The following is a 23,618-nucleotide window of genomic DNA, read 5'->3' on the forward strand; positions in this document are numbered from 1 at the left end:
TACAAATCTCCAAACTAATGTTTTCAGTTTTTTCCATCATTTTTATTTGAAACTTTTGAGAACTGAAACCACCTTTGTTCCTGAAGTCCTGCAAACTGAAGCTGGACAACTTGTTATAAACTTAAGAGACATCAACACAATAGCATACCTGTTGCTATGTAAGCCACTCAGAAGGATACCTGAACACCCAATGACATCATCAGAGGCATTTCAAGCTGCAGAAGATGCTTGGACCCTGATGTCTACAAATCTTCTTGACTAGCTGCCCCCAGACTCAGAAACTGGTATATAATTTGCTCCACGCATTAACTTTGGTTTTCTTTTTGTTTCCATAGAAGTGCTTCTTATTAAATACCTGATTGCTTGCTTACACAATATAGGCCTAACTTTGGGAACCCACCTGCATCACTGCCTCCTGAAATGAATTTAACTGGATTGATCTATTATCAGGACTAAGAAAAGTGATCAGTGAAATAGAACAATCTACCAACTAGGCTTCTGGACTATGAAACTTCTTAAAGTTTCAAAGGACTGTGAAAATTCTAAAAGTTTCAAAGGTGGGACTGTGGGGGATCAGGTTTGGCCACTCCAAAATGTGTCTCTTTGCCTTGCCTTGGTTATTTTTAAGAACAAAAGATTCTGAAAGAAACTTTGACCTTCCCCCCATAACTGCCTACAAGAAATTTAAGATAAAAGCCTGTCCCCAGGACGTGCCATCACCATAGATAACTCTGGGTATAGGTAGGCTGTGAGGGTCCTTGCTAAGCCCATTCTTATCAAAGTTCTGTTTTCCAAACATTTGCTTTTCCATCTCCATGTGAATTACCTTTCTCCCCTTTGAACCCCAAACCTCTACCCACAACATCATCCTTTGTCTTTAGCTAAAGATACTATTTAAGGTGACAACTTTGGCCATTCTAGCAAGTTACTACACTTTCCTGGGTTTCTTCCATGTTTACATGCTATAAAGCTTTGTTTGATTTTCTCCTGTCATTCTGTCTCATGTCAATTTAATTCATAGACCAGCCAGAAGGAGCTAGAATAGGTAGAGGAAATGTTCTTCCTTCCCTACACAGTATTGGAACTGGGTTTTCTGGAAAACATAGAATTAAACTGGTCCTTGAACTCAATTCACAACCAAGACTTGTTAAACATGTATTATGAGTGCTATACCAGGCTGGAGGTGGTGGAGGATACAAAAATGAACAGGACATGGACTCTACCTGGCAAGAACTTTAAAACTAGAATAGGAGACAGACATTTACCTAATAATACAAGGCCCAAATAGTTAAGTGTGGAAAGTAAAATATAAGAGAAGGATCACTGGAGAGCCAGTGAGGGAGAAATGAAAACTAATAGGGGCAGCGATGGGGAGTATCAGAGCAGGTTTTCACAGAGCTGATATTAAACCAATTATGGGGTAAAATGCCTTTAAGGGAAGTGAGAAAGTGCTGCCTAATGAAACCTTAGGAGAATCATTAGGATTTTGCAGTTCCTTATTGACTAAGAGAGAAGGGGTAGAGCAGAGAAATGAAGGAGAAAGAAGTGAAAAATAAGTGACAAGGGAATCAATCAGGGAATAGTGGAAAGCAATTTGGATGAGGAAATGTGTATAAGTTGATTTTTCAGATCCAAGGAAGTAAAAAAGCAATGTGACAGATCAGAGTTCAGGGGGAGAGATCCAGAATTTACCTTTGAAAAGGAGAAAACCCTAGTGGGCATGGATGTCAGGGCAATTAGTCTGCAGTATATTGTCTCAAGCAATTGTAATCATCATGCAGATGCTCATTTCCGCAGTGCTCTACAATTCTTAACTGACTCAACCTCCCACACCTCCTCACCTTCTTGAACCCTCCCACTGAGTCACAGGGAGCAACACATAGTCATAGAGAGATTGTTCTATCCAACCAATTACCAGGTGTCTAATAGCCATTCCAAACGACATGGCCAAAGCAGAAGTCTTGATCCACAGCACCCTCCCAGCACCTCCAGGGGCATTCTGTTATCAAGCCTTAGCATCTAAATAAATGGTCCTCTCAGATATTCACTTGATTATCCAAAAATTAGGCTTCATCTTCTATGCCTTTCTGTCTCTCACTCCTGTATTAATAGGTTAGCTAGCTCAGGATCCATATTATATTCTGAAACTGGCCATTTCTCACCACTTCCACTGCTACAACCATTGTCCACTCACTTCGCTTCTCTCATCTACATCATTGTGATAGCTATGTGTCCCTGGCCCTTTGCTTGACCCCTAGGTCCATCCTCCATCTAGCAGTCAGAGAGATCTATGAAAGAGTCTGTCAGAATATCTTACTCACCTGTGGAAAATCCCCCATCTAGCATGGAATCCAAACTCCTCACCATGTCTCCAAGCTCAGGGAGCCCCACTCATCATTCACATTGAAACGTCCATGTCAACTCCTAGGAGTCCCTGGCCCAATGCCCCTGCTAAGGCAGCTCTTCAGTCACTGTCTACTACAGTACCTTATTTTATCTTATTTATAGCACATATTGGTGCCTGGCATATCTCAAATGTTTGCTTTTTCAAAAAATTATATATCTACCCCGATAGAATGTACGCATCTTTAGAGCAAGGACTTTCAAGTTCATCATGTGCTCCTACAGTCTATAATAAGACCTGGCAAATAGAAGGTGCTCAAAAAATATTTTTGACTGGCTGACAGTGATCTTGGAACTAAGACCCTTGGTTATACCTTTAGATTATTCCATAAGCAATTTCCCATCAAAACCTGATTACAATTATCCCAAGGATGCCTTACAGATCTAAAGTACTATCGTGTCATCACATAAGATCCTATTTCAGTTCTTTCAATCTCAATGATCATTTTAATATTGTGAGAAGACAGATCCTCATAGGATTTGATGCCTTTAACACTACAGTCATTGTTCTCTTCACTTGCCACTCTCATCAGATCCCCTGCGCCTTACTCATGAATGCCTTTGTCATTCTCTGCACATGAACACCAGGGAAAGTGAAGTGTGATTTCAGCTCCAACATGAAGACAGGTACTTGACCAAGATTGCACCTGATTGCCTTTCTCATCCACTAAGCTCATTTATTTGGAGAAGGGAGATGTCTAAGAAAATCTCTGTGAATGTTAATTTGGAAAAAAATAAATCTGAATGGCATGAAGTCAACAGGAATATGTTTTATTCATAACAAATATGTATATATAGAAGATTTAAGAAGATCTACAACTTACTGAATTGAGATAAACTTGATACCAAAGACTCTAACAGATTTGTTACTAAAAATAAGATTCGCAATGTATTGAGGTACAAAATCAAAGTGTTTGGCTGCATGAACTAACTCAACCCATTGCTTTAGCCTCATAGTTCAGGGTCATATACAATATACAATTTTAATTTTCCATTAAGCCTTGAGTTAGATATTATAGCACAGATGTAAACAATATGACATAGATGTTCATAACTCATCTATTGTCACTTAGGTAAGAATCCTAAAATAAGTTCACTGAAATTTCATTACAATGCCCTCTAAGCTAAAACTACAGAATAATATTCATTACAGGAGAGACAGCATTACAGAGATTGGATTAACACTAGAAATGCTTCTGGAAGAAAGCACGCATATTCAAAATACTGTAAAAAAATCATAAACACTCCAAGGAGAATTATGCTTTTCAAAACTGGAAAGTAAGAAGTTTTGTAATTTGACTTTATTAAAGATAAAGAACATACTGGAATGTCAAGCCAGTATTAATTTGATGTGAAAAAGTATTTTTTCCTTTTTCATTCGCACCAATATGCCAGAATGGGATCATTTGATAGAACATACCTATTAGGTATTTCTACTTTGGTAAGATTATGTTTGTCATTGTATGACATTGGAGAAATAAAACTGTTTAGAGGTCATGATGGTCTAAATAGTCAGAAAATAGTTTCTTCTCAGACATTTGTTATTTTAGATAATCCCTCACCTCTTTTATTGTGCGTTAGTGCAGCTTATAGAACATCCACAGTAATATGCACTCTCTGAATAGAAGTAATCTCCTTGCCTTATGAATATCCTGAAGCCAGATATATAATTCAGCCATTCAAAAGTTGTATACTTCCTTTTATTAATAATTCTCTGCTATCACCAAATATGATAATAATGGTCTCTCATACATGACACTTTTGACATGTTCATAAAGTGTCCATTTCTCACTGAAAGAAATATCTGCTTTCCACATTAATGAAAAATATTTATGTATCCCCAAACACTGTATCTCATAAAATGGAAAGTGGTTTCATTTCCCATTTATATTAAGCGCAATCTTCCACATGTCTTGCTAGTTCACTGTGTCTCATTTTCTCTGTGAATAGTTCATCAAATACTCTCTTCTGCTTTGAAGTAAAGTAGTTTATCCAATCACCCACCACTCCTGGAAAACGGGAAACATATCAGATAAGAACCAATTTAAATGTATAGTATTCACAAAAGAAATCCGTTTGGTTTATAACAAAATGTGAACAATTTCATCTCTTGGTGATAAGATGATGGGAGATTATTCTTTTCTTCATTTGCTCATCTGTTGTTTCTAATTTCTTCAGTAATAGTAGCATATTAATTTGTGCAGTTTAAAAGTTATTTCTTAAAAAGAAAGGGAGGTTAAAAATATATAAATGTCCTAGGTTTTACAGTGGCAGGCAAAGCAGTATCTCACCTAAACTTAATAAAAACATAAAGCAGACAAGTGAACATAATGATGCTGCATTCACTTCCCTGCCCGTGCACCTCCGCAGCGGTAGGTGTGCTGTTTACATACCACAGGGGTGGGTAATTGGTCTCATTTCAAGGAAATTTATTTTACAATATTGATAACAGAGAGTTGAAAATATAAACACCAAGTTACTTGTATGACATTCTCACTTTCAACATAAGCTGTTTGGAAGAAGTAAAATGGAACTCTTCTGTTTTGAAAAAAAGGAAAGAGGGACGATCCCAGACTCAGGAAATGATAATTGCTTCTAAAGCACACCGATTGGGGCACACGGTCAACATCGTGAGGTCAGAGTGCCTGGCCCTTAGAAGAGCAATACTAATGTTATTAGCATTACATATCAATATTCTTTGGTCCTTTCTGGTTCTCCCTTCCGGTTTCTATATCAATTCACCTTAACCACTACTTTCTTCTTTCATTTCACCTGACTTTGATTTGCTTGTTAGTTTCTGATTTGCTCTTTCACTCTATCGGTTCCTTTTTTAAGAAAAAAAAATTTTAATAATATAGTAGGTATATATGTTGGCTATGGGAAACACACATAAGCAAAAGAAGATAAAAATCAAGGAAACATACTCAGCTAACAAGGCTAACAAATTGGCTGGCATGCATTCTTCCAGATGTTCTTTGCAAATATATGTATGCATATAAGCTACATTTAAGTCACACAATTAGAACCTACTTTTTTTCTCTCATTATACTTTGATCATCTTCCCATGTTAGTATTTATATACCTACAATGAAACTCAAGGCTCAGAAGAGGAAGACTGTTTGGATTCAAATCTTGACTCTACCAGCTACCAGTTGTGTGACTTTGGACAAGTTATTCAGGTGCTTGGTGTCTCAGTAAAATGTGGATAACATGAATACCATCCTCAAAGTCCATTGTCAAGTTTAAGATACATCAAGTAATGTGCCTGGCACATAGTAGACATTCAGCAAATGCTAGCTATTCTTACTTGATACTTTTCATGACTCCATAGTAAACCCCTGTATGGATGTGACTTAATATTTTACCAGTTTCTGAGTAGTGGCCATTTACATACACTCGAGGTTTTCGTTGTTATAAGCAATATTGCAACACGCATCCTATTCATACATCTTTCCATACTCCTGTAACTTTCTCTTTAAATTTTAATGCGTATGGGCCCTTGAACTTCTGACACTTATATGGGCTACTCTATATCCTCCCTTGTCACCTTATCGCTGTAGCCATTATAGTCATTTTCTAGAGTATCAGCTCTATTTCTGACTTTAAAGACAACTGCAGGTACAAATTCTCCTCTGTAAAGTGAGGAATATCTTTGTGTGCCAAGGAGTCTGAATCAACGACCTCAGCAGTTTATTTGAAATGATTATTTCAGAAGATGGATGCCCTACTCCCACCCCAAAGGAATGAAGTGAATGGGCTCTACCCACCCATCCTTGTGTTTAATTTCTCATGGCATCCACATTTACTAATAGGCGCTCATGATGACTAGTATCAGTGAAGATGTTTCCACCACTAACCTTCTGTGCTTTGTTAGATCTGGTAGAAGGAAACCACATACTAGATAGAATTTAAACGTATTGTGTTGATATGATTTCACCTGGGGATAGTTGCTAGGGTCACTAACATGGCAGGTCAGAGATTAACGCTATTCTCGTTCGAGTAAAATTTCTCAAGTTTGTCCGATAAGATGTGTCAATACTGACTATTTTGCTTATCAGATCTCAAAGGGCAGTGATAAAAGATGTCAGCAGTGGCACTGGACTCTACTAAGCCTCAGAACTTCCTCATTTCTCACCATCGCCTTTACCGAGGCCACTCCCGGTCTCTTTCTGTTCCTCTCCTGTTGTTTACTTATTTCACCTTCCTTCATGCATCCTTTTCTAAATTCTGTCTTCCCTTTATCTTCTCTCCCTGACCCCTTCTAACCTTTTTCTGAACCCTGCCTCTCTCTTAAGCTCCCATATCATCTTGTTCCTGTTCTACTTTACTCAAACTTCTTAGAAGAGTGGTCTTTAGCTGCTGCTCCCCTTCTTTATCTCTCATCTCTCCGAACCCCTCAGTCTGGCTTCCATCCCCGCCACTATGGACACTGTATTCTCAGAATCCATGAATGTTTAATCCTGGCTTTCTTCCTAATTCTGGCTGATCTCTCTTCTTGGTTTGTCTTGGGCATTTCGTTCCCACTGATTTTAGAGTCCCTAGGACTCCCTCTGCTATCCCTTTCTCCACTAGCCCTTCCCACTCACCCTGAACAATTTCACCTAATTCCACAGTCTGCTGATTGCTCCTAAACTGACTTCTCAGCTGAGCTCCACCCAATAGCGGCTCACTGCCACTGCCTGAATTATGACCCTCAGTGTTTCTTACCTGGATATTACAACCTCTTAACTCGGCTTTCAGCCTCTGCTTTCGCCCTCTTCTAATCAATTTTTCACTCTGAGTCTATTATTTTCTAGCACACAGGTTTGACCATGTAAGGGCCCTTCTTAGAACAGCAAACAAACCAGAACAAAAAAGAAAAGAGCTCCTCAGGATGTCCATCAAAGCTTTTGCTCTCTGGTCCCAATCTTTATCTCCCTCACTCGGCTTCATGCATCACACTTTAGCACATGAGACTACTGCTCTTTCTAGAAAATGCCATCCAGTTCCATGGTGGTTCAGGGCTTTTCTTCTGGCTCTTAGCTCTTAGTGAAATGTATTTTTTTCCCTCTCATTTTTTCCTGGTAAAATCCTGCTCATGCTTCCTGTCACAGATCTAGCGTGATCTCCCCACTTACTTTGCTAGGAAAAAATCCCCTCTCCCTTATCCATGTCGCCATTCACATTTGTTCATATGACTAACAGAGTTGTTATCACCTTGTATTGCTGTGTAGATTATGATCTTTTGAAGGAGAGGATTTTATTTTATTCAATTTTTGAATCTTAGTTCTTAGAAAATGGCTTATTAATAAATATTTGCTGAGCTGAATTCTCTCCTCCCTCCCAGTGCTGGTTTTGCAACTATAACAAAGTAAAACTGAACCACCAAAAATGACAAAAGTAATTTGCAAAGTTAAGATAATATCTGATCTACCTGAGTTGGCAAATACTTGCTTCGGGAGGAATTACATTCAATTGAGCCAAAGAATGAAATAAATGTGGGTTTTCTAGTAAGAAAACTGAGTGCACAAATGCAGAAAATTTTGTCTTTGTAAGTTATAAAAATTTGAAGACATTTTACTCCCAATCTGGATTAAAATTCACATAGATTTCAGAACAATTCTATATTCAGATGTACCCAATCTGCTTCTAAGTTAAATGTTAGGAATTAGTGGGGAAGAATTATTTCCTTCTCTTTGTGTTTCCACTCAGAGGAAGTCCCTAGATAACAATCCCAGCTTCTCTCTTCACCCCTTACTCATTTCTGCAGCATGAGTTATATGATTGATGAGTTTGGGAAAATGCACTGTCCACACTCACCAGCTCTTTTCTCTCTCCTGAAGAAAACGTGTCCAGTACCACTTTCCACCATGCTCTAAGTGGCCTGCTCCCGGGTGGGGACAGCACTGCATTTGCTTGGCTTGGGCTAAGCGGACATGTTTATGTAATTCAGGGTAAGCTATTAACAAATGTACTAGGATGCAGACCTGAGGCACATTCTTCAAATAGCTTTATCATTTGCATCTGTTTGACACCTGTGTCTTTCCCTCAATCAGTTTCTAACTTGTCATGGAAATCTCAATGTCTGGAAAGAATTCAATTCAAGAATTTTATTTGATAGACATTCACTGAAGGATGACAATGTATAATTCATTGGGCAAGATATGGGGTGAACGATGGTGAAATGAGAGATTAAAAATGGTAAAATGGAACTACTTCCAAATATAAGCCACAGACAAAGTGCCACACCTCTTCCTGACTTACCTTTCCTAAATACCAGGTTCCGATCAGACGTGAGGGCACAGATGGTGTGATCTGGATCCCGGTTTTCTTTGGTTGCATTATTTTTCATTTCACTGAATGATGTTTTCCATGCAATCTTATTAATTTCACCATCACTCACATTTATACCGAGGAAAGTAGTTATTTTCTTTATGCTTTTAGAAATATCCTGAGCAATAAGCAAATAAATAAAAAAGGTGTAACTCATCACAATGCCAAATTCATTCCCCAAAACCTGAAAACAGAATTCATTGATTGATATCCTGTTTTAACTTAATTTGTCTTCAATTTTGATGTTGAAATGTTAGGAAGGACTTACTTTCTTCATTTCTTCATAGAATATAATTAGAATGTTTTTATCATTTTTGTGCTCTTCCAAACTTAAAACGTGATCAAACCAGGATCCATATACAACTAGAAGAAAAGCGAATTGTTGTATTAACATTAAATACGATGGCTTGCATCCCTGGGTTCTTCCCACTTCAGCGAAATAATCAAAGTAAGGCACACACATGTTAGAGCCTGAATGAAAGAGTTTTCCTTAGAAGAGTTCAATTTCACTATTATTTCAGCCAAATACAATATTGTGAAATGAAGCTGGATGGCTATATTTTTTAATAAGGCTGTGGGGCTTTTTCTTTTCTAGTAAATATTTTTTATCATCCAGAGAAGTGACAGGACAAATAAAGATACACATTTTCCGATAATTATGTTCTGATAACTACTTTGGATCTTGGGAGAAATAGAGAAACATGGAGCATTTATCATTTTTTTTCCTGTAAAGTGAGATGCTTTTCATAATTATAAGTTCTTAGTGTAAAGAGTTTATAAACTTCCTCCAAAAAAAAAAAAAAAAGGAATTCTTTTTACTTAACTTAGTACAAGGCTGAAAAATACAGTCTTAGGGATGTATCAGTAGTTGATATTATCTCTTCATTGTTTTGTTAAATTGACAGCCGTAAAAATAATCTACGGGGCTTTAAAGTAAACTATTATCATGCAAAATAACCTCTGTGGCAGTGATGATTAAAAAGGGAAAAACTTCTTACAGAAAGTTGACTAGCTTGACAGTCTAAAGCATAAAACATAGTAATTTAAAATACTATACATATACATCTTTCCATGCATCCTCATCATCCAAAGATTTAATACTAGCTAATGCTCCAATCATAAAAGAACTCGTCTACTGTTACCGCACAAAACTGGGGCTCTCTACCCACTGCACATGAAGAAGCCAATTAATTATGGCATCAGCCTTTAGGAAAACAGATCAGCTTTATTCTGCGAGATCAATCTGCATGGAGAACAGGGGGCGTGTGCCCTCAGATTTGTCTCCCCGATTCAGGATTTGGGGTGAATTTTAAGAGGTTAGGGAGAACAGGCTGGCACGCAGAAACGTGGGCATGACAGGTTTTGATTGGTAGGCTTCAAGCATTTATGGTAAGGTTTTAAACATTTATGACAGGGTTCTATACAGGTATGATGAGGTTCTAAACTTCCACAATAGGGTTCTAAACATTTTTGATGATGTGGGGAAGGAATTTTAACAGCGGGTCTTTCCGAACGAGGGACTCCTCGCTTCTGATAAGAGTTTGACTTTCAAATTCTAGTCGTATCACAGTCCTTGGGTTCCGTGGGAAGAAGGATCTTTGGTTCCATGATTATTTCAGGTCAAGAATTCTTCTTTTGCGCATGCCCTGGCTACATGACTTTGCAGATTTTCTGAAAGGTAACTTAATCACTCTGTTGATAAGAGATGGGATCAGTTGAACTGGTCCTGGAGGGCCCGCGGGTACACTACTAGCAATTTCCTGAAGATCTGCTGACTATAGATTCATTTAATAAACATTTATTAAGCCATTAGTATCTGCCAGACGTTTTGCTATAGATTTCGAACATTAGGCTTAGAATAAACGGAAGTGTAATTAACTACAAACTAACTGCAATTTGTCACGACTTCAGCTCTTGAAGAAGCAAAGGGCAAGAAAATAACCATAATGTATTTTTAAAACAAGAATTTCTGGGAACACCGTAGTATCATTACAGAGTCCACCTAATTTTCTACCCCATGGACTCAGAGGGCTACATACATAATAAGAATTGGTGCTTAGAAGAGCTGCCCTGATAGTTTTCAGTTAACAGCAATCTCCCTGCTATTTCAGTCACTTACATAATACTTCACCTTATAATTACCCAATTACCATATCAGTGATAAGAAGTTTAGCTCCTAAGAATGGCCCACCTTTTCTCAGGCACAAACACCTGGTGGGAGGCTGATTAATTTCCTCTCATGCAAATTTAGGACGTTAATTGGTCTCTAGGACCCCAGACTATGCTCACAGTCTCAATTCCCTTCACCGCCTCCCCCCAGCAGCCACAGCCCTCACGTATAACGTCATGGCCCAGAGTTGCTGACGCTGTCGAAGTCCTCAGTACTGTCAGGAGAGCCTGTGTTTCTGTGGCCAAGAGGCTGGGCAGAGATAGAGACCCAGTGTCATACCTGGTGGTTAGGTGTAACTGACTTTGCCCTTTATGGTTTTTCAGTAGGAAGTGTATTGCAACACACCCAAAACAGATTTAAAACTAGACTTTTGGATCACAGCCAGATCGTAATTGAGAGTCAGCCGTTCTATTATAGACTAATTAATTTATACTCCACCTTGTTCCAGAAGGATGTAAGCCAGTCAAAAGAATCTCAAGAAATCAGCTGCCTATGCCTTCCTTACTAATATAAGAAATTACAGTTTGGGCTATTTTTTTTTTCTTTTGAGGAAGATTAGCCCTGAGCTAACTGCTGCCAATCCCCCTCTTTTTGCTGAGGAAGACTGGCCCTGAGCTAACATCCATGCCCATCTTCCTCTACTTTATATGTGGGACATCTACCACAGCATGGCTTGACAAGCAGTGCCATGTCTGCACCCGGGATCTGAACCAGCGAACCCTGGGCCTACGAAGCAGAACATGTGAACTTAACTGCTGCGCCACCAGGCTGGCCCATGGTTAATTTTTTTAACTCAGAATCCTTATTGTGTTGATTAGACCTACAGCTTTAAAGAAAAAATATGTTCCAAAACAGAGATTTGAAATCTTCCTTTTATGGGAGATGCTTTTCTCCACATCCTTCACTTAATTACAGAATTATTCCATGACCTCCTGTCCTTAACATATGCCTGGATGGCCCTCCTTCTGCTATCCAAAATCTCTTGTGCCCCTGAAATGCCCCTGAATAGAAGTTGCTCGTTCTCAACCAAGCCGTGCATCTTGGGATCTAGAGTGAGCCAGCAATTTCACTGCTTCCTTTCAACTTTCAGAACACCTATAAAATCTATAACTCCTATAAAATCTAGGCTCCTTTAAGACTCACATCTTTTGAATACACCGCTCTTTCCATTCTTGTCTCAGTCAGAAATTGACCTACGATCCGATCTCTCCCCTACAACCAGTAACGACTGATTTTAATGACAATTTTCCATGTCATCGCAGGTCTTGCCGCCAACTGGCGTGACTTTAATAGACAGCTTCTAGAACACCCTACTCTGACCATTTTTGTCCCTCTCTATCTTCACTATCTTCCCCTTGTTCATCCCCTCAACTTTTTTTTTTTGCCAATATTTTGAACTTCCTTGCCCTCTTATTGTTTATTTCAATCACCTGAAAAACACCCAAAATTGAATCAAACTACTTCATCTTCTTTTCTTCTTACTCATGGCTGCTGAGTTCTGCTGAAGAAATTTATACAACTCTGTATTTACACCACTGCAAATTCAATTTTTCCAGCCTTAAGTGTCCCTTGGCTGCCTGGCAGACCTATTTGTCCTGCATTAACACATTCTCCTATTCCTCACATCAGCTATTTCAAAGCTCCCACACTTTCTGCAAACCCTCTGCCCCACTCTGTTTTTTTTTTTTTTTAAAGATTGGCACCTGAGCTAACAACTGTTGCCAATCTTCTTTTTTTGTTTTCTGCTTTTTCTTCCCAAATCCCCCCCAGTACATAGTTGTATATTTTAGTTGTGGGTCCTTCTAGTTGTGGTATGTGGGACACCACCTCAACATGGACTAAAAAGAGGTGCCATGTCCGTGCCCAGGATCTGAATCTGCAAAACCCTGGGCCGCTGAAGCAGAGCGCACGAACTTAACCACTCAGCCATGGGGCCGGCCCCTGCCTCACTCTTATATCCAGTTATAATCAGCATCTTAGTTTCTAGTTTCTAGAAAGCACTCTCATGATAGATAATTGTGCAGGAAACAAACTCACTGGGATGAAATGGCCTGGGAAATATAGAGTCCTAATATAAAAGTGGAGAGAGAGCTATAGGAAAAAAAAACTAAAATGTTAAGATGTTATTTCATTGAGATATTAATCTGTCAGGCTGTTGCCAGAACACAATTTATGGTTATTGTTTAATTTGAAAACCTGAAGTGTATTTGTAAACTATCTGAAAGATAAATTAGAAGATTAGATAAACGTGTAGCTACCTGTAGCTTTACTGTACTATATTGTCATATAATGTGCATTAATGTTTATGATTTGCCAATGGGTACAGGATATCATGATCCCTCATCATAAAATAATCTTCCTAGGTAAACATCTACTTGTAACATTTCCACCCTAATGTGAAACTGTCTGAGTCTTCATCTGTGTCTTTAAAAGTCTATGTCTAATAAATGAGTATATTTCTATAGCAAATCTTAGTTTTTACTTAATTTGAGCCTCTAAATAATCCCACAAAAGAGGAGAGTTTTATTAGTCCTGTTTTATATTAGGAGTCTGGATATCAGAATGGTTAAGCTTCTTATCCGGAGTCACACAGGGAACAAATTATAGTCAGGATTTGATCCCAGTTCTGCCGTCTCCATAGCCTGTTCTTTCTACTATATCATGTTGTCATGTACTAGAGAAATAACCTTCCCCTCAAAAAGCCACTGAAGAACATGCCTGAAACACAGTCACATGCATACAATGCCGTTCACGCACACACAGAGGGAAACAAACAATCCTAGCTGATAGAGTCAAAAGTGAAACCACCGCTCCCATCCGAGTAAATTTAAAAACAGCTTCAGTGACTCAGTGACTATTCCTGGTCAACAGGGCGTGCCCAGGCTGGATTACCTGAGAGTAGAATACTTACAAGTCAAATTCCTTTACAATTAAAAATCTAGTAACTCGCCTAACAAGGTGTAAAAGAAACATCTGGAATATTTTTTCTAACTACACTCTGCCCTTCCCAGATATTCTGCTAGACTCCTGACAAGGTCGGTAGCTACTCTGTGACATCTAGTCTGCCTCCTTGCATATGGCCCGGGCTGGTCTTTTTGTGTCTGCATTCATAGAAAAACAATCTCTAGAACAGGACCAGTACCAGGCCTGCTATACCCTGCCCTTGCCAGACCATCCCCAGAGGCTGCTCTGCCTTCTGCAAAATCATAAAAAGGGGGCCAAGTTAGAGCTCACACAGCGGTGAGACAGGGGTGATGAGCCCCAGAGGGTAATAATTGAGGACGAACGCCACTTGTCTTTTCTTGAGGAAAAGCAGACTCGAGATCTGTTTTAAAAAAATAATTTATGTATTTAAACTCTGCTTATTCCAAAAATGGAACTGAGGCAGAGTGAGGCATGCTAATTATCTTCAAATATTTAGAAGGCTATCATGTGGAAGAGGAATTCATGATGAAGGGGACGGGACGGTCTTTTCGCCGGATGAGTTACGGCCCAGCGGTAAGAGCAAAGGTTTTGGAGCTGACACCTCAGTTTAAATCTTGCCTCTGCTCCTTATTAGTTACACATCTGTGAACAAGTTATTTGGTTCCCCAAGGTCTACATTTTCCTCAGCTGTAAAACAAGGATAATAACATGTACCTCGTGCGTTCTAGCAAGGATGAAATGAGATACATCTGCAAAGCACTTAGCTGAGTGTCTGTGTCACATGGTGTGACTTTTTTTTAACATCTCAGGAGCACCAAGACGGGATGTGTTGCTTTGGGGCAGGAGCAAAGAGTGTGAACCTATTGTGAAGGTTAAGAAGTTCAAGTTTAGCCTCTGCAATTGTTGGGGATGTTGTAAAGGGGATTTAACATTAGGTGGGCGTTTTCACCACATGATCTTTAATGTACCTGTCATTCCTGAAACTTTATCATTCTACTAAATGTGTGCCATTACATAAGGAGGAAAATAGAAAAAGGAGTTGAAATGTGTGAGCAGAGCATATTCTCCCATAGGGAATACAGCAAAACAAAGTACTAAACCCTGTTGCTGGTGAGTTCCCAATGTCCTCACATTAAGGTTATGCTTGCAGTGGCCTCTCTTAAATTAACAAGTAAGAGCTTAACAATTTGCAAGTAAAACAGTGAAACTAACAATTAAGAAGATCTGCTCAAAGCCCAGAGAGATAAGATCCTCCGGGTACACACCATTTCTAGATCGTGTCCTCTAAATTCTGCATCATCTTGGTATATTATTTGTGTTTAATTAAAGGCTTGGGAATTCAGAATAATTTTTTTTTAAGTGCTCCACACAGCACTGAGTCAGGGAAAAATGAATAAGTTCAAAGGTCGTGCATGGTGGCAGGACCAACACGTGATGCGCAGCTCAATCAAATGACATATTGTGTTGTTTTCAGGATCAATTACTTTCTGTTAGTTTTTATAAAACTAAGTGTCAAGATGGCTAAAGCTTTCATATTTGTTTTATTTGGGGAATTTTGTTTTTGTATGTGTGTAGTGTTTGTTTGTGTTGTGTTATTTTCCATGCAGGTCTATACAACGCATGTTTCAGGCAACCTGTCTAGGTTTGCACTTGTATCTTGCTGTACTCCATCAGTGCATCATTATTTCACCAAAGAGACGGATAGTATACGGAAAAAAGAGGTGCTTGATCAGGATTAATCTGTTTGAAAACATTAAAACCAGCTCAACAAGTAACTGCTAATGTGTACTATCCAGAGGTGGTAAGACAGACTATGAAGAAGCAAAGTGAGAAAGAATTGCTTAGAAGAAGTAAAAGAACAATCTATTCAGATATATTTCTGAAAGTAGGCAGTTAGGATCCATTTAAATTTTTGGAAAGTGCTTTCATTTTAAGCGGAAAAGTTCATCATACGTTATGAATAAAAACCATCGTTATATTTACCGTCTCCTCTCAGGAACAGCTCTAAAAATGCAGCCCAGGTTTCGATGCCGGGAAGGTTAGGGTTCTCTCTGTAGTAGTGAAATAGAGAAACAGCTGTGTCTTTCGGATTCCTAATGATGTAGATAATCTGTTTAAGAAAAAAAAATCAGTTAGTTTTTGTATGGAAATAGCCTCAATACAAAACCTTTCCTGAAAGAAAGTAGCAGCCAAACCTACCTGTGCAAGTCACGATTTTTTGGCAGCTTCAGCTGATTATTAAACACAGACTTAGGCCAGTGTTTCCCAAAACTTAATGTGCATAAGACTCATCAAGGGATTTTGTTGAAATGCAGATCCTGATTCAGGAGCTCTGGGATGAGGCCTGGCATCCTGCATTGCTAACAAGCTCCCAGGCCATGCTCATGATACTGCCCCAACTGTGGCGCCAACAGCTCCCCACTGTCTGTTGTAACCCAGCAGAGTCATACGCTGGAAATGGGAACAGGGTCGTTGTTATGTTATTTTCCATGCAAGTCTATAAAAGGTATGTGTCAGGCAACATGTCTGGCTACTTCCTGCTGAAAGAGATCGGCGTGGGGGGACCATCGAATGAAATACTCACTCATTTGTTGGTGGCACAACTCGAGTAAACAGTAACCTTTACTATACATATTAAAGATTTTGTTCTTATTATCTTTAAACTAAATCAGGGTAGAGAGCGTTCCTCCGATCTCTGATGCGTATCCAGTAAAACAAAAGAACTAAGACCAGATATCTGCCCTACCCAGAGACCACTGCCTATATAACTGGCCTACAGTCTTTGTTCTGTAAAATGGTTCTTCTGGACATTAGTCAACCATCTTCCCCCTTGCTAGCACGCTGTAATAAAACCCTTTCTCTCCTACCACCTTGCCTCTAGACTATTGATGGGGGCAGACGATCCCACTTTTTCAATTTGCGTGCTAATTTTGGTCCTATGTTTTTATGGGCAGACATGAGAAATCCATATTCATTTGTAAGACAAGATTACTTTTTTAATATCCATTCATTATAAAACATGATTTACATACAGTAAGATTTTCTTACAAATTGTCTATTCCTCTTTAGAGGAAGAATGATGTTTTGGAATTTCCTTTTTCTACAATTTAATCCCCCGAAGAGTAGGGAATCTGAGATACCCTCCCAACTTACACGAACACTGCAACTTCAGTGTAATTTGATTCAATAAATATTTATTTAGTATCCACTGTATAGCAGGCAGGATGTTCCAGGTTCAAGAAATACAATGAGCAGAAAGAGAGAAATGGTTCCAGCCTACTCAAAACTTGCAGTCAGGTGAGGGAAGCAGATAGTTAAACACACACTTGACCATGCAATGTTATAAGGATTATAATAGGGAAGTGTAGAGTGCAGTAGGAGCATAGAAGAAACCTCAGGAAACCAGTGTGAGAAGTTGTATATAAGAGGATTCTCTTCAATCATGGTCAACACTGCATAAGTACTAGATGTTCTCCTCTCTATTTAATTGACAATCAGGTGGACACATGTTACATAGGTAAGAAAGTGTTTACTGAGGTATTTTTGTGTGTGTGTGTATGAGGAAGGTTGGCTCTGAGCTAACACCTGTTGCCAATCTTCCTCTTTTTGCTGGAGGAAGATTGTCCCTGAGCTAAAATATGTGACAATCTTCCTCTGTTTTGTATGTGGGATGCCACCACAGCATGGCTTGATGGGTAGTGTGTAGGTCCATGCCAGGGATTGAATCTGTGAACCCCAGGCCTCCAAGCAGAGCACATGAACTTAACCAGTACGCCATCAGGCCAGCCCTCACTGAGTCATTTTTAATACATAACTATCTTTCCATTTCGTGTTCATAGTCCAGATATTGTGTGTGATCCTCACGCACAACACCTGCTCCTCTTGAGAGATGCGTAAAGGCCACTGTGTAGGGAAATAAAGAGCCACCTTTACCCCTTCTCCCCATTATCTTCTTTTCATTCCAAGAGATAATTACAGAGTAATCAAACCCCTCAGCCTTTCTCTAACAGCTCTCGGCTTCTTGAGCAGATTCATAGAACCCCAAGGTGCAAAGAGCACAGTTAAAAATCCACTGCCTTAACAAAAATGGATAAAATGGCAGAATTTTAAGCCTTAGCCATCCAGGTGGAGACTTTGTTTTTCTTTTTTGGTAGAGAACAGTATTTTAGGGCCTTTGGAGAACCCCCCAAATTACATGTCCTTATTATCTAGTGAGAAAGACAACGCAAACCATTAATACATATTTTGCCAAAAGAGGTGAAAAGAATGTGTTCTGTAACTATGTATGGTGATGGAGGTTAAGTACATTTATTGTGGTGATCATTTTGCAATATATGCAAATATCGAATCATTATGTTATGTATCTGAAACTAATGTAATGTTATGCGTCAGTTATACTCAATAAAAAATACAAAAAAACAATGTATTCTAAGAAATCATAAAAAATACTAGGGCGAAGTTGAGGGACATGAGGGGAACACAGAATAATACTCTGGAAAATATTTAAATATTAACTAAATATCGTGAAATGCGCTGAAAACATAAATTCCACAAAAGAGAGTTTGGAAACAAAAAAGGAGAGAGAAAGATTAGGAAGAAAGTATTGGCGGCCAAGTAGGGTTGAGAGCTGGTAGGGAAAGACTGGAGGAGGAACTTACGGTGTAACAGGCCCTGGAGGGCAGGGAAGGCTTGCCCAGCCCCTAAGCTCTCAGGGTTGGGCCATCAGCAACAGAGGCCAGGACATCCTCTTGGGAGACCGAGGGCAACCAGAGTCCCAGTTTCCATCAGGGTTGTACCCTAAGGCTGTCCCATTAGTGTGGTGGTTTTAAGAAGCACCCTAACATTTCTGAGCTTCAGTTTCCTTGCTTATGAAAGGAAAAATACCTTCCCTTATCATTGTTGTAATGTGTTTATAAAACACAGCTTAATCTCTGGTAGCCATTTGTTATCAATGTGATTGCATTGCCCTAAGGGTTATTGACCTTATCAGAGTCCTTTTCTCCCATCTCTGCGTCTTAGAGACAGCCTGTTTGAAATGAAAATACTCAGTTGAGTGAAAGTGTAACCTGGTTAGCACACTTTCACCTGTTCTGATAGATTTGCTGGAGATAAAGGCAACATTCTATGACATTTACCTCTGGTTGATTATGTTTCCTTTTATTGGAGCCCAAGAGCAGATGGTGTGTGTGGAGACTTGTGCTCATAGAGTTACGCTCACAGCAAGATCTGCTTTGATTTATGCCCATTTGACTGGTAGATTGTTTTTGTTTTTATTTTTAGAATATGGCTGACATTGTTTAAGGATGCTTCATTACTGGGAACTTATTACAGTGGACACATATATCTTGCCTTTGCTTTTCAAATATTATTCTTTTTTCTCTGATCAAAACTATATTAAAATGCTCATCATACAGACACCTGTAAAGAAAATATAATCCTACCCTAATGTCAAACCTAAGAAAGCCACTCAGCACATTGATCTATTTACATTTAGTCTCTTTTTATGATTATATATATATATTTTAACTGAATTGAGATTATTCAGTATATATGAATTTAAGACATGCTTTCTACTTAGCCTTGTTCTATAAGCATTTCTCCATGAAAATATAAATTTGAATAAGAAAGATATGAAAATAGAAAATATTCTTTTAAATTACAATTAACTTTTAAATAATGCTAATAACGTGTGCACTTTTAAAATAGCTTGAGGAGACTGTTCCTTAGTGTTTTATATACAGTTTATTTTTTGTTCTTTTCCTATATAGTCTCTGGCAAAAATGATAGATAAAATAATTAAAATAATATCAAGGCAATTTTTCCTTTCCTTGGACATCAATATTTAAATAAAAAGACTAAAACCAGATTCAGAATAGAATAAGCCATTGTCTAGTGTAATGAAGGTTGACATGCCAACATAATATTTACTGGTAACCCCTATACATTCATTATCTTATTTAATCTTTGCCACACTGTGTGAGATGGATACTATTATTCCTGTATCAAATGAGGACACCAAGGCTCAGAGAGCTTCAGCAATTTTCCAAAGTCACACAGTATGAAAGCGGCAGAACAAGAAGCCAAGCCTGGTTTTGTAGGGCACCTGAGCCTCTGCCCTTAAGCTTTGAACTTACCTTGCATTGTTTTTGTATAATATCAGTTGGTAGCATGTTGTAGCTCAAATGTGTTGGAATAACTCTTCTCTTACAGTACATTTTCAGCTCTTCAAATTTAGACATGTCTCCCAATTCGATAGGAGATGTTAGAGTAATCCTAGCATTCGGAATGTTCTCGATGACTTCTGCAATCCAGTGAGTACCTTCACACAAAAATAAAATGAAATACATCTTTTTTATTTTGTTTTTAAGACTGGCACCTGAGCTAACCACTGTTGCCAATCTTTTCTTTTTTCTGCTTTTTCTCCCCAAATCCCCCGAGTACATAGCTGTATATTTTAGTTGTGGGTCCTTCTAGTTGTGGCATGTGGGACGCCTCCTCAACGTGGCCTGATGAGCGGTGCCGTGTCCGTGTGCAGGATCCGAACCAGTGAAACCCTGGGCCAATGAAGCGGAGCACACGAACTTAACCACTTGACCACGGGGCCAGCTCCAATGAAATGCATCTTTTAACTAAATGACATTCTTGATGAATATAGAAAATTAGCGTGAGGTTATAAAAGTAATGAATGCATTAATTTGATTATGAATAGTGATTACTACCTCTTGACACCCATTGAAACCTGTTGAAACACTTGAAATGTTTATTCATTTTACAGGAAGAATCATTTTAAAGAGCAGAGTGAAGAGATCAGAGAACTGTATGTGCTGTTTCCTCAGCTTGAAGTGCTCTTCTATGCTACCACTCACTTCTAGTACCTTCTCCACACACAATTCTTAATGGTCCTGCAAGTTCATGCATCTTCCTCTTTTATAAACTGTCTTCTAAATCCTCACTCCCCTCGCATGATCGCTCACCCTTTCTGTCCCTCCGAAGTAGCACACACCAGGGTATGGTTACCATTGCTTGTATTCGTGTCTATCTCCCCATTTCTCCCTTGAAGAAGATCTTGTTTTTGTTCGTGTGCAAGGACATAGTAGTCGTGGAAACAAAGCATTTGAACAATGAACAAAGGCTATATTCAAACATTGTAGAGACGCAAACCTGCAACCATGACGTCTGGAAGGAATACCACTTTATGTTTCCGGAAAGCAAATGTAAGTGTGCTCCAGTGTTGTAGACAATAGTAAACTGGAGCTGAAAAGTAGAAGTTTGGGTGGGGAGGATGTTTTGCAAATTTGAAAGCAGTCCCTAAAGAGTTTAAATCAGGCCTAGTTTCCATTTATCTCATTGTAATTCCAATGAGATACAATATTAACAAACGTACAGTTGAATAAATATTTAGAGTTTAAACAGTGCTCTCCTTGGCAGCATATGTTTTAAATTTAAGACTATTTTAGATTATAATGTTAATGCATCTTAAATATTTATAATCATAATATTCATATAAACATGACTCAGAGTAGTGTTATTTGTATTATTTTAACAAAATACTTTGGTTTATTCTGATGAAGAGAGAATACATGGTTTTGTGCTGCTGAAGGGGACCTTCTGGCAGCTGATGGGAGATGTCAAGTTATGGACCCCAACACACACAGTGGTAGTCTTATATATGATTGTTAATATGTGGTATAAATTAGCCACCTGTTCTAAGAACCTTAAAAGTATCATAAATTACTTTTGAAACGAATATGTCAATTTAAAGTAAGATATATTCATTCACAGAGCAACCTATTACATAGAGAAAATACTGAGGTAGTCTAGAAGCAATCATTTAATTTCCATTTGCAGCAGTAGTTTTCAATAAAAGACATGCATATATGGTTTATATTTATTCTCAAAAAGCACCCTGGGAGAACTGGCCCGATGTGAACTCTGCATTTTCCAATAGGAAAGGCTTCTTGGGCCTGACTTACAATCAGATGCGTGGACTACAGTGCACACACAACCGGAAATAGCAAAAGGCAGATGGATATTATATATCCTGGTCACCTCTCAAAACCAAAAAGAATATGTAATTAATTTTGATTATCCATAGAATGACATTATTCAAAATAACGATTCTCTCATGAGCGTATACCTATATATGGAAATAAATTTTGAATAATAAGGCATAAACTTTAACAATAAAAGTATTTATATTTCTTACTAGCCCAGAAGAAAAAAATTACTTATTAGTAAATCAATCATGAAGTATAAATTGAACAAACACTATTTATTTATTGCCATGCCTGGCACAACGTGTGAAGAGAACTTTATAATGTTATAGATATTATGCTTATTGTATATATCAACATCTGTCTGACTTCATGAATGAAATAGAAACAAGAGTATAGTAAAGCTCTAATTTCTCCAGTTGAATTTTCTCAAAGCATATTTTTTGGCTCTCTAATGTCAAGCTTTTTCATTAAAATAAGCATTTGGGATACCTCTAATTTCTTGTGGCAAAATTCTGAAAAATAAATGTTTGGCAAAAATTATTGTTACTATTGTAGTTCTACATTTTAAAAATACATTAAAATAAACTTTACCAGATTTTGGATAGGAAACCAGAAACACATCATCTTCTCTTGCATTGAAGGAATCCAAGGAATTTAGAAGCTCTTCTGAAGACATAGCAGAAAAGAGAATCCCCTTGAATTTATGAAGAACACTGGACTGGTTCTGGGATGACATCCTGCATCAAATCAATCAAAAAGTATTTACTAAACACTAACTTTACACAAGGCACTGAGCAAGTCTGGCCGTTGATTTTAATCTTAGCTCAGGGGCCATGTAATCTTAGAATTACTGAGCTAGCTTTCCAGCTAGAGGAACGTATATATACCTTTCGCAGTTCTTCTCAAGATTAATTTTTAAACCACAACTGAGCCAAAGTCTACTGTGAAAATGATGTTATCTGAATTTTTCTGATAATACATGTTACAAAATATTTTCTCCAACTTGGCCCTCAGAATAGTTTATATACCAAGCTATCAAGCTGTTAGAACATAATCATCATATTAAGGGACTAAAGTTAATGTAATCCTTTGGTCTAAATAAGGAAAGATTTTAGTGGCTATAATGGATTATATTACCCTGGAAGTGATTAGAAAAGTTGAACTTCTTCTTGTTAATATTACACACAGCAGCAGAAGTAGGTGGTATTACATTTCAGGAAGAGGAGAGGAATGGAGTGAGAAAATGTAAATTTTTCTAGGAATTGGCAGATAATCTGTGACTAAAGATAAATCTTACAGGAAATGCTTTAAGACAGATAACTCTTGAGCTTTGAGGTACACAGGAAGTTCTTGATTGAACTGAATAAACTCTTGTCTGAGTCATTCTTAGCTTTTGTCACCAATATTGTTATTTTCTGTATTCAGTTAGATATGGCAATGACGTGCCTGGTTTCTTCAGCGAGCCACAGATGAATCTTTTTGTTTGCTTGTCTAACAGTTAACAGAAATGTACACCAACAAGGAAATGATCAGCATTTTACTTGAGCACAAAAAAGTAGAGATCTACTGTGGAAGAAATAAGTGAACAAAGAAGATACACATGATAGTGGCAGAAATGAAATTTAGAATGATCATGCACATAGGAAATCCCAAAGAATCTACAATTAGTATAAATACGTAAATTGAGCATGGTGGCTGGATTATGAGGTCAATATGTGAAAGTAAATTGCATTTCTTTATTCCAGCAGCAACCCATTGAAAAATAAAATTTTCAAAACCATACTATTTACAATAATATGAAAAAAATTAAA

The 23,618-nt window shown here is 38.1% G+C and overlaps 1 protein-coding gene across 2 annotated transcripts; it reads right to left on the minus strand.

Moving 5' to 3' along the window:
- Positions 1-3,149: 3,149 nt before the first annotated feature.
- Positions 3,150-22,664, minus strand: LOC111772373 (sulfotransferase 6B1-like). 2 transcript variants are annotated; one of them, XM_023635368.2, is made up of 6 exons: positions 22,399-22,664; positions 19,945-20,129; positions 15,794-15,920; positions 8,984-9,078; positions 8,647-8,833; positions 3,150-4,412 (listed from the first exon to the last, which is right to left on the minus strand). In XM_023635368.2, the coding sequence occupies exons 1-6, from the start codon at positions 22,541-22,543 to the stop codon at positions 4,294-4,296; spliced, it is 858 nt and encodes a 285-aa protein (XP_023491136.1). In that variant the 5' UTR covers positions 22,544-22,664; the 3' UTR covers positions 3,150-4,293. The 2 variants fall into 2 exon arrangements, with proteins under 2 accessions (XP_023491136.1, XP_070126142.1); XM_070270041.1 differs by having other exon boundaries at positions 3,155-4,412; positions 19,945-20,364.
- Between the last annotated feature and the right edge of the window lie 954 nt (positions 22,665-23,618).

Source organism: Equus caballus, chromosome 6, assembly GCF_041296265.1.
Source record: "Equus caballus isolate H_3958 breed thoroughbred chromosome 6, TB-T2T, whole genome shotgun sequence".
In the NCBI taxonomy this organism is placed as follows: Eukaryota; Metazoa; Chordata; class Mammalia; order Perissodactyla; family Equidae; genus Equus; species Equus caballus.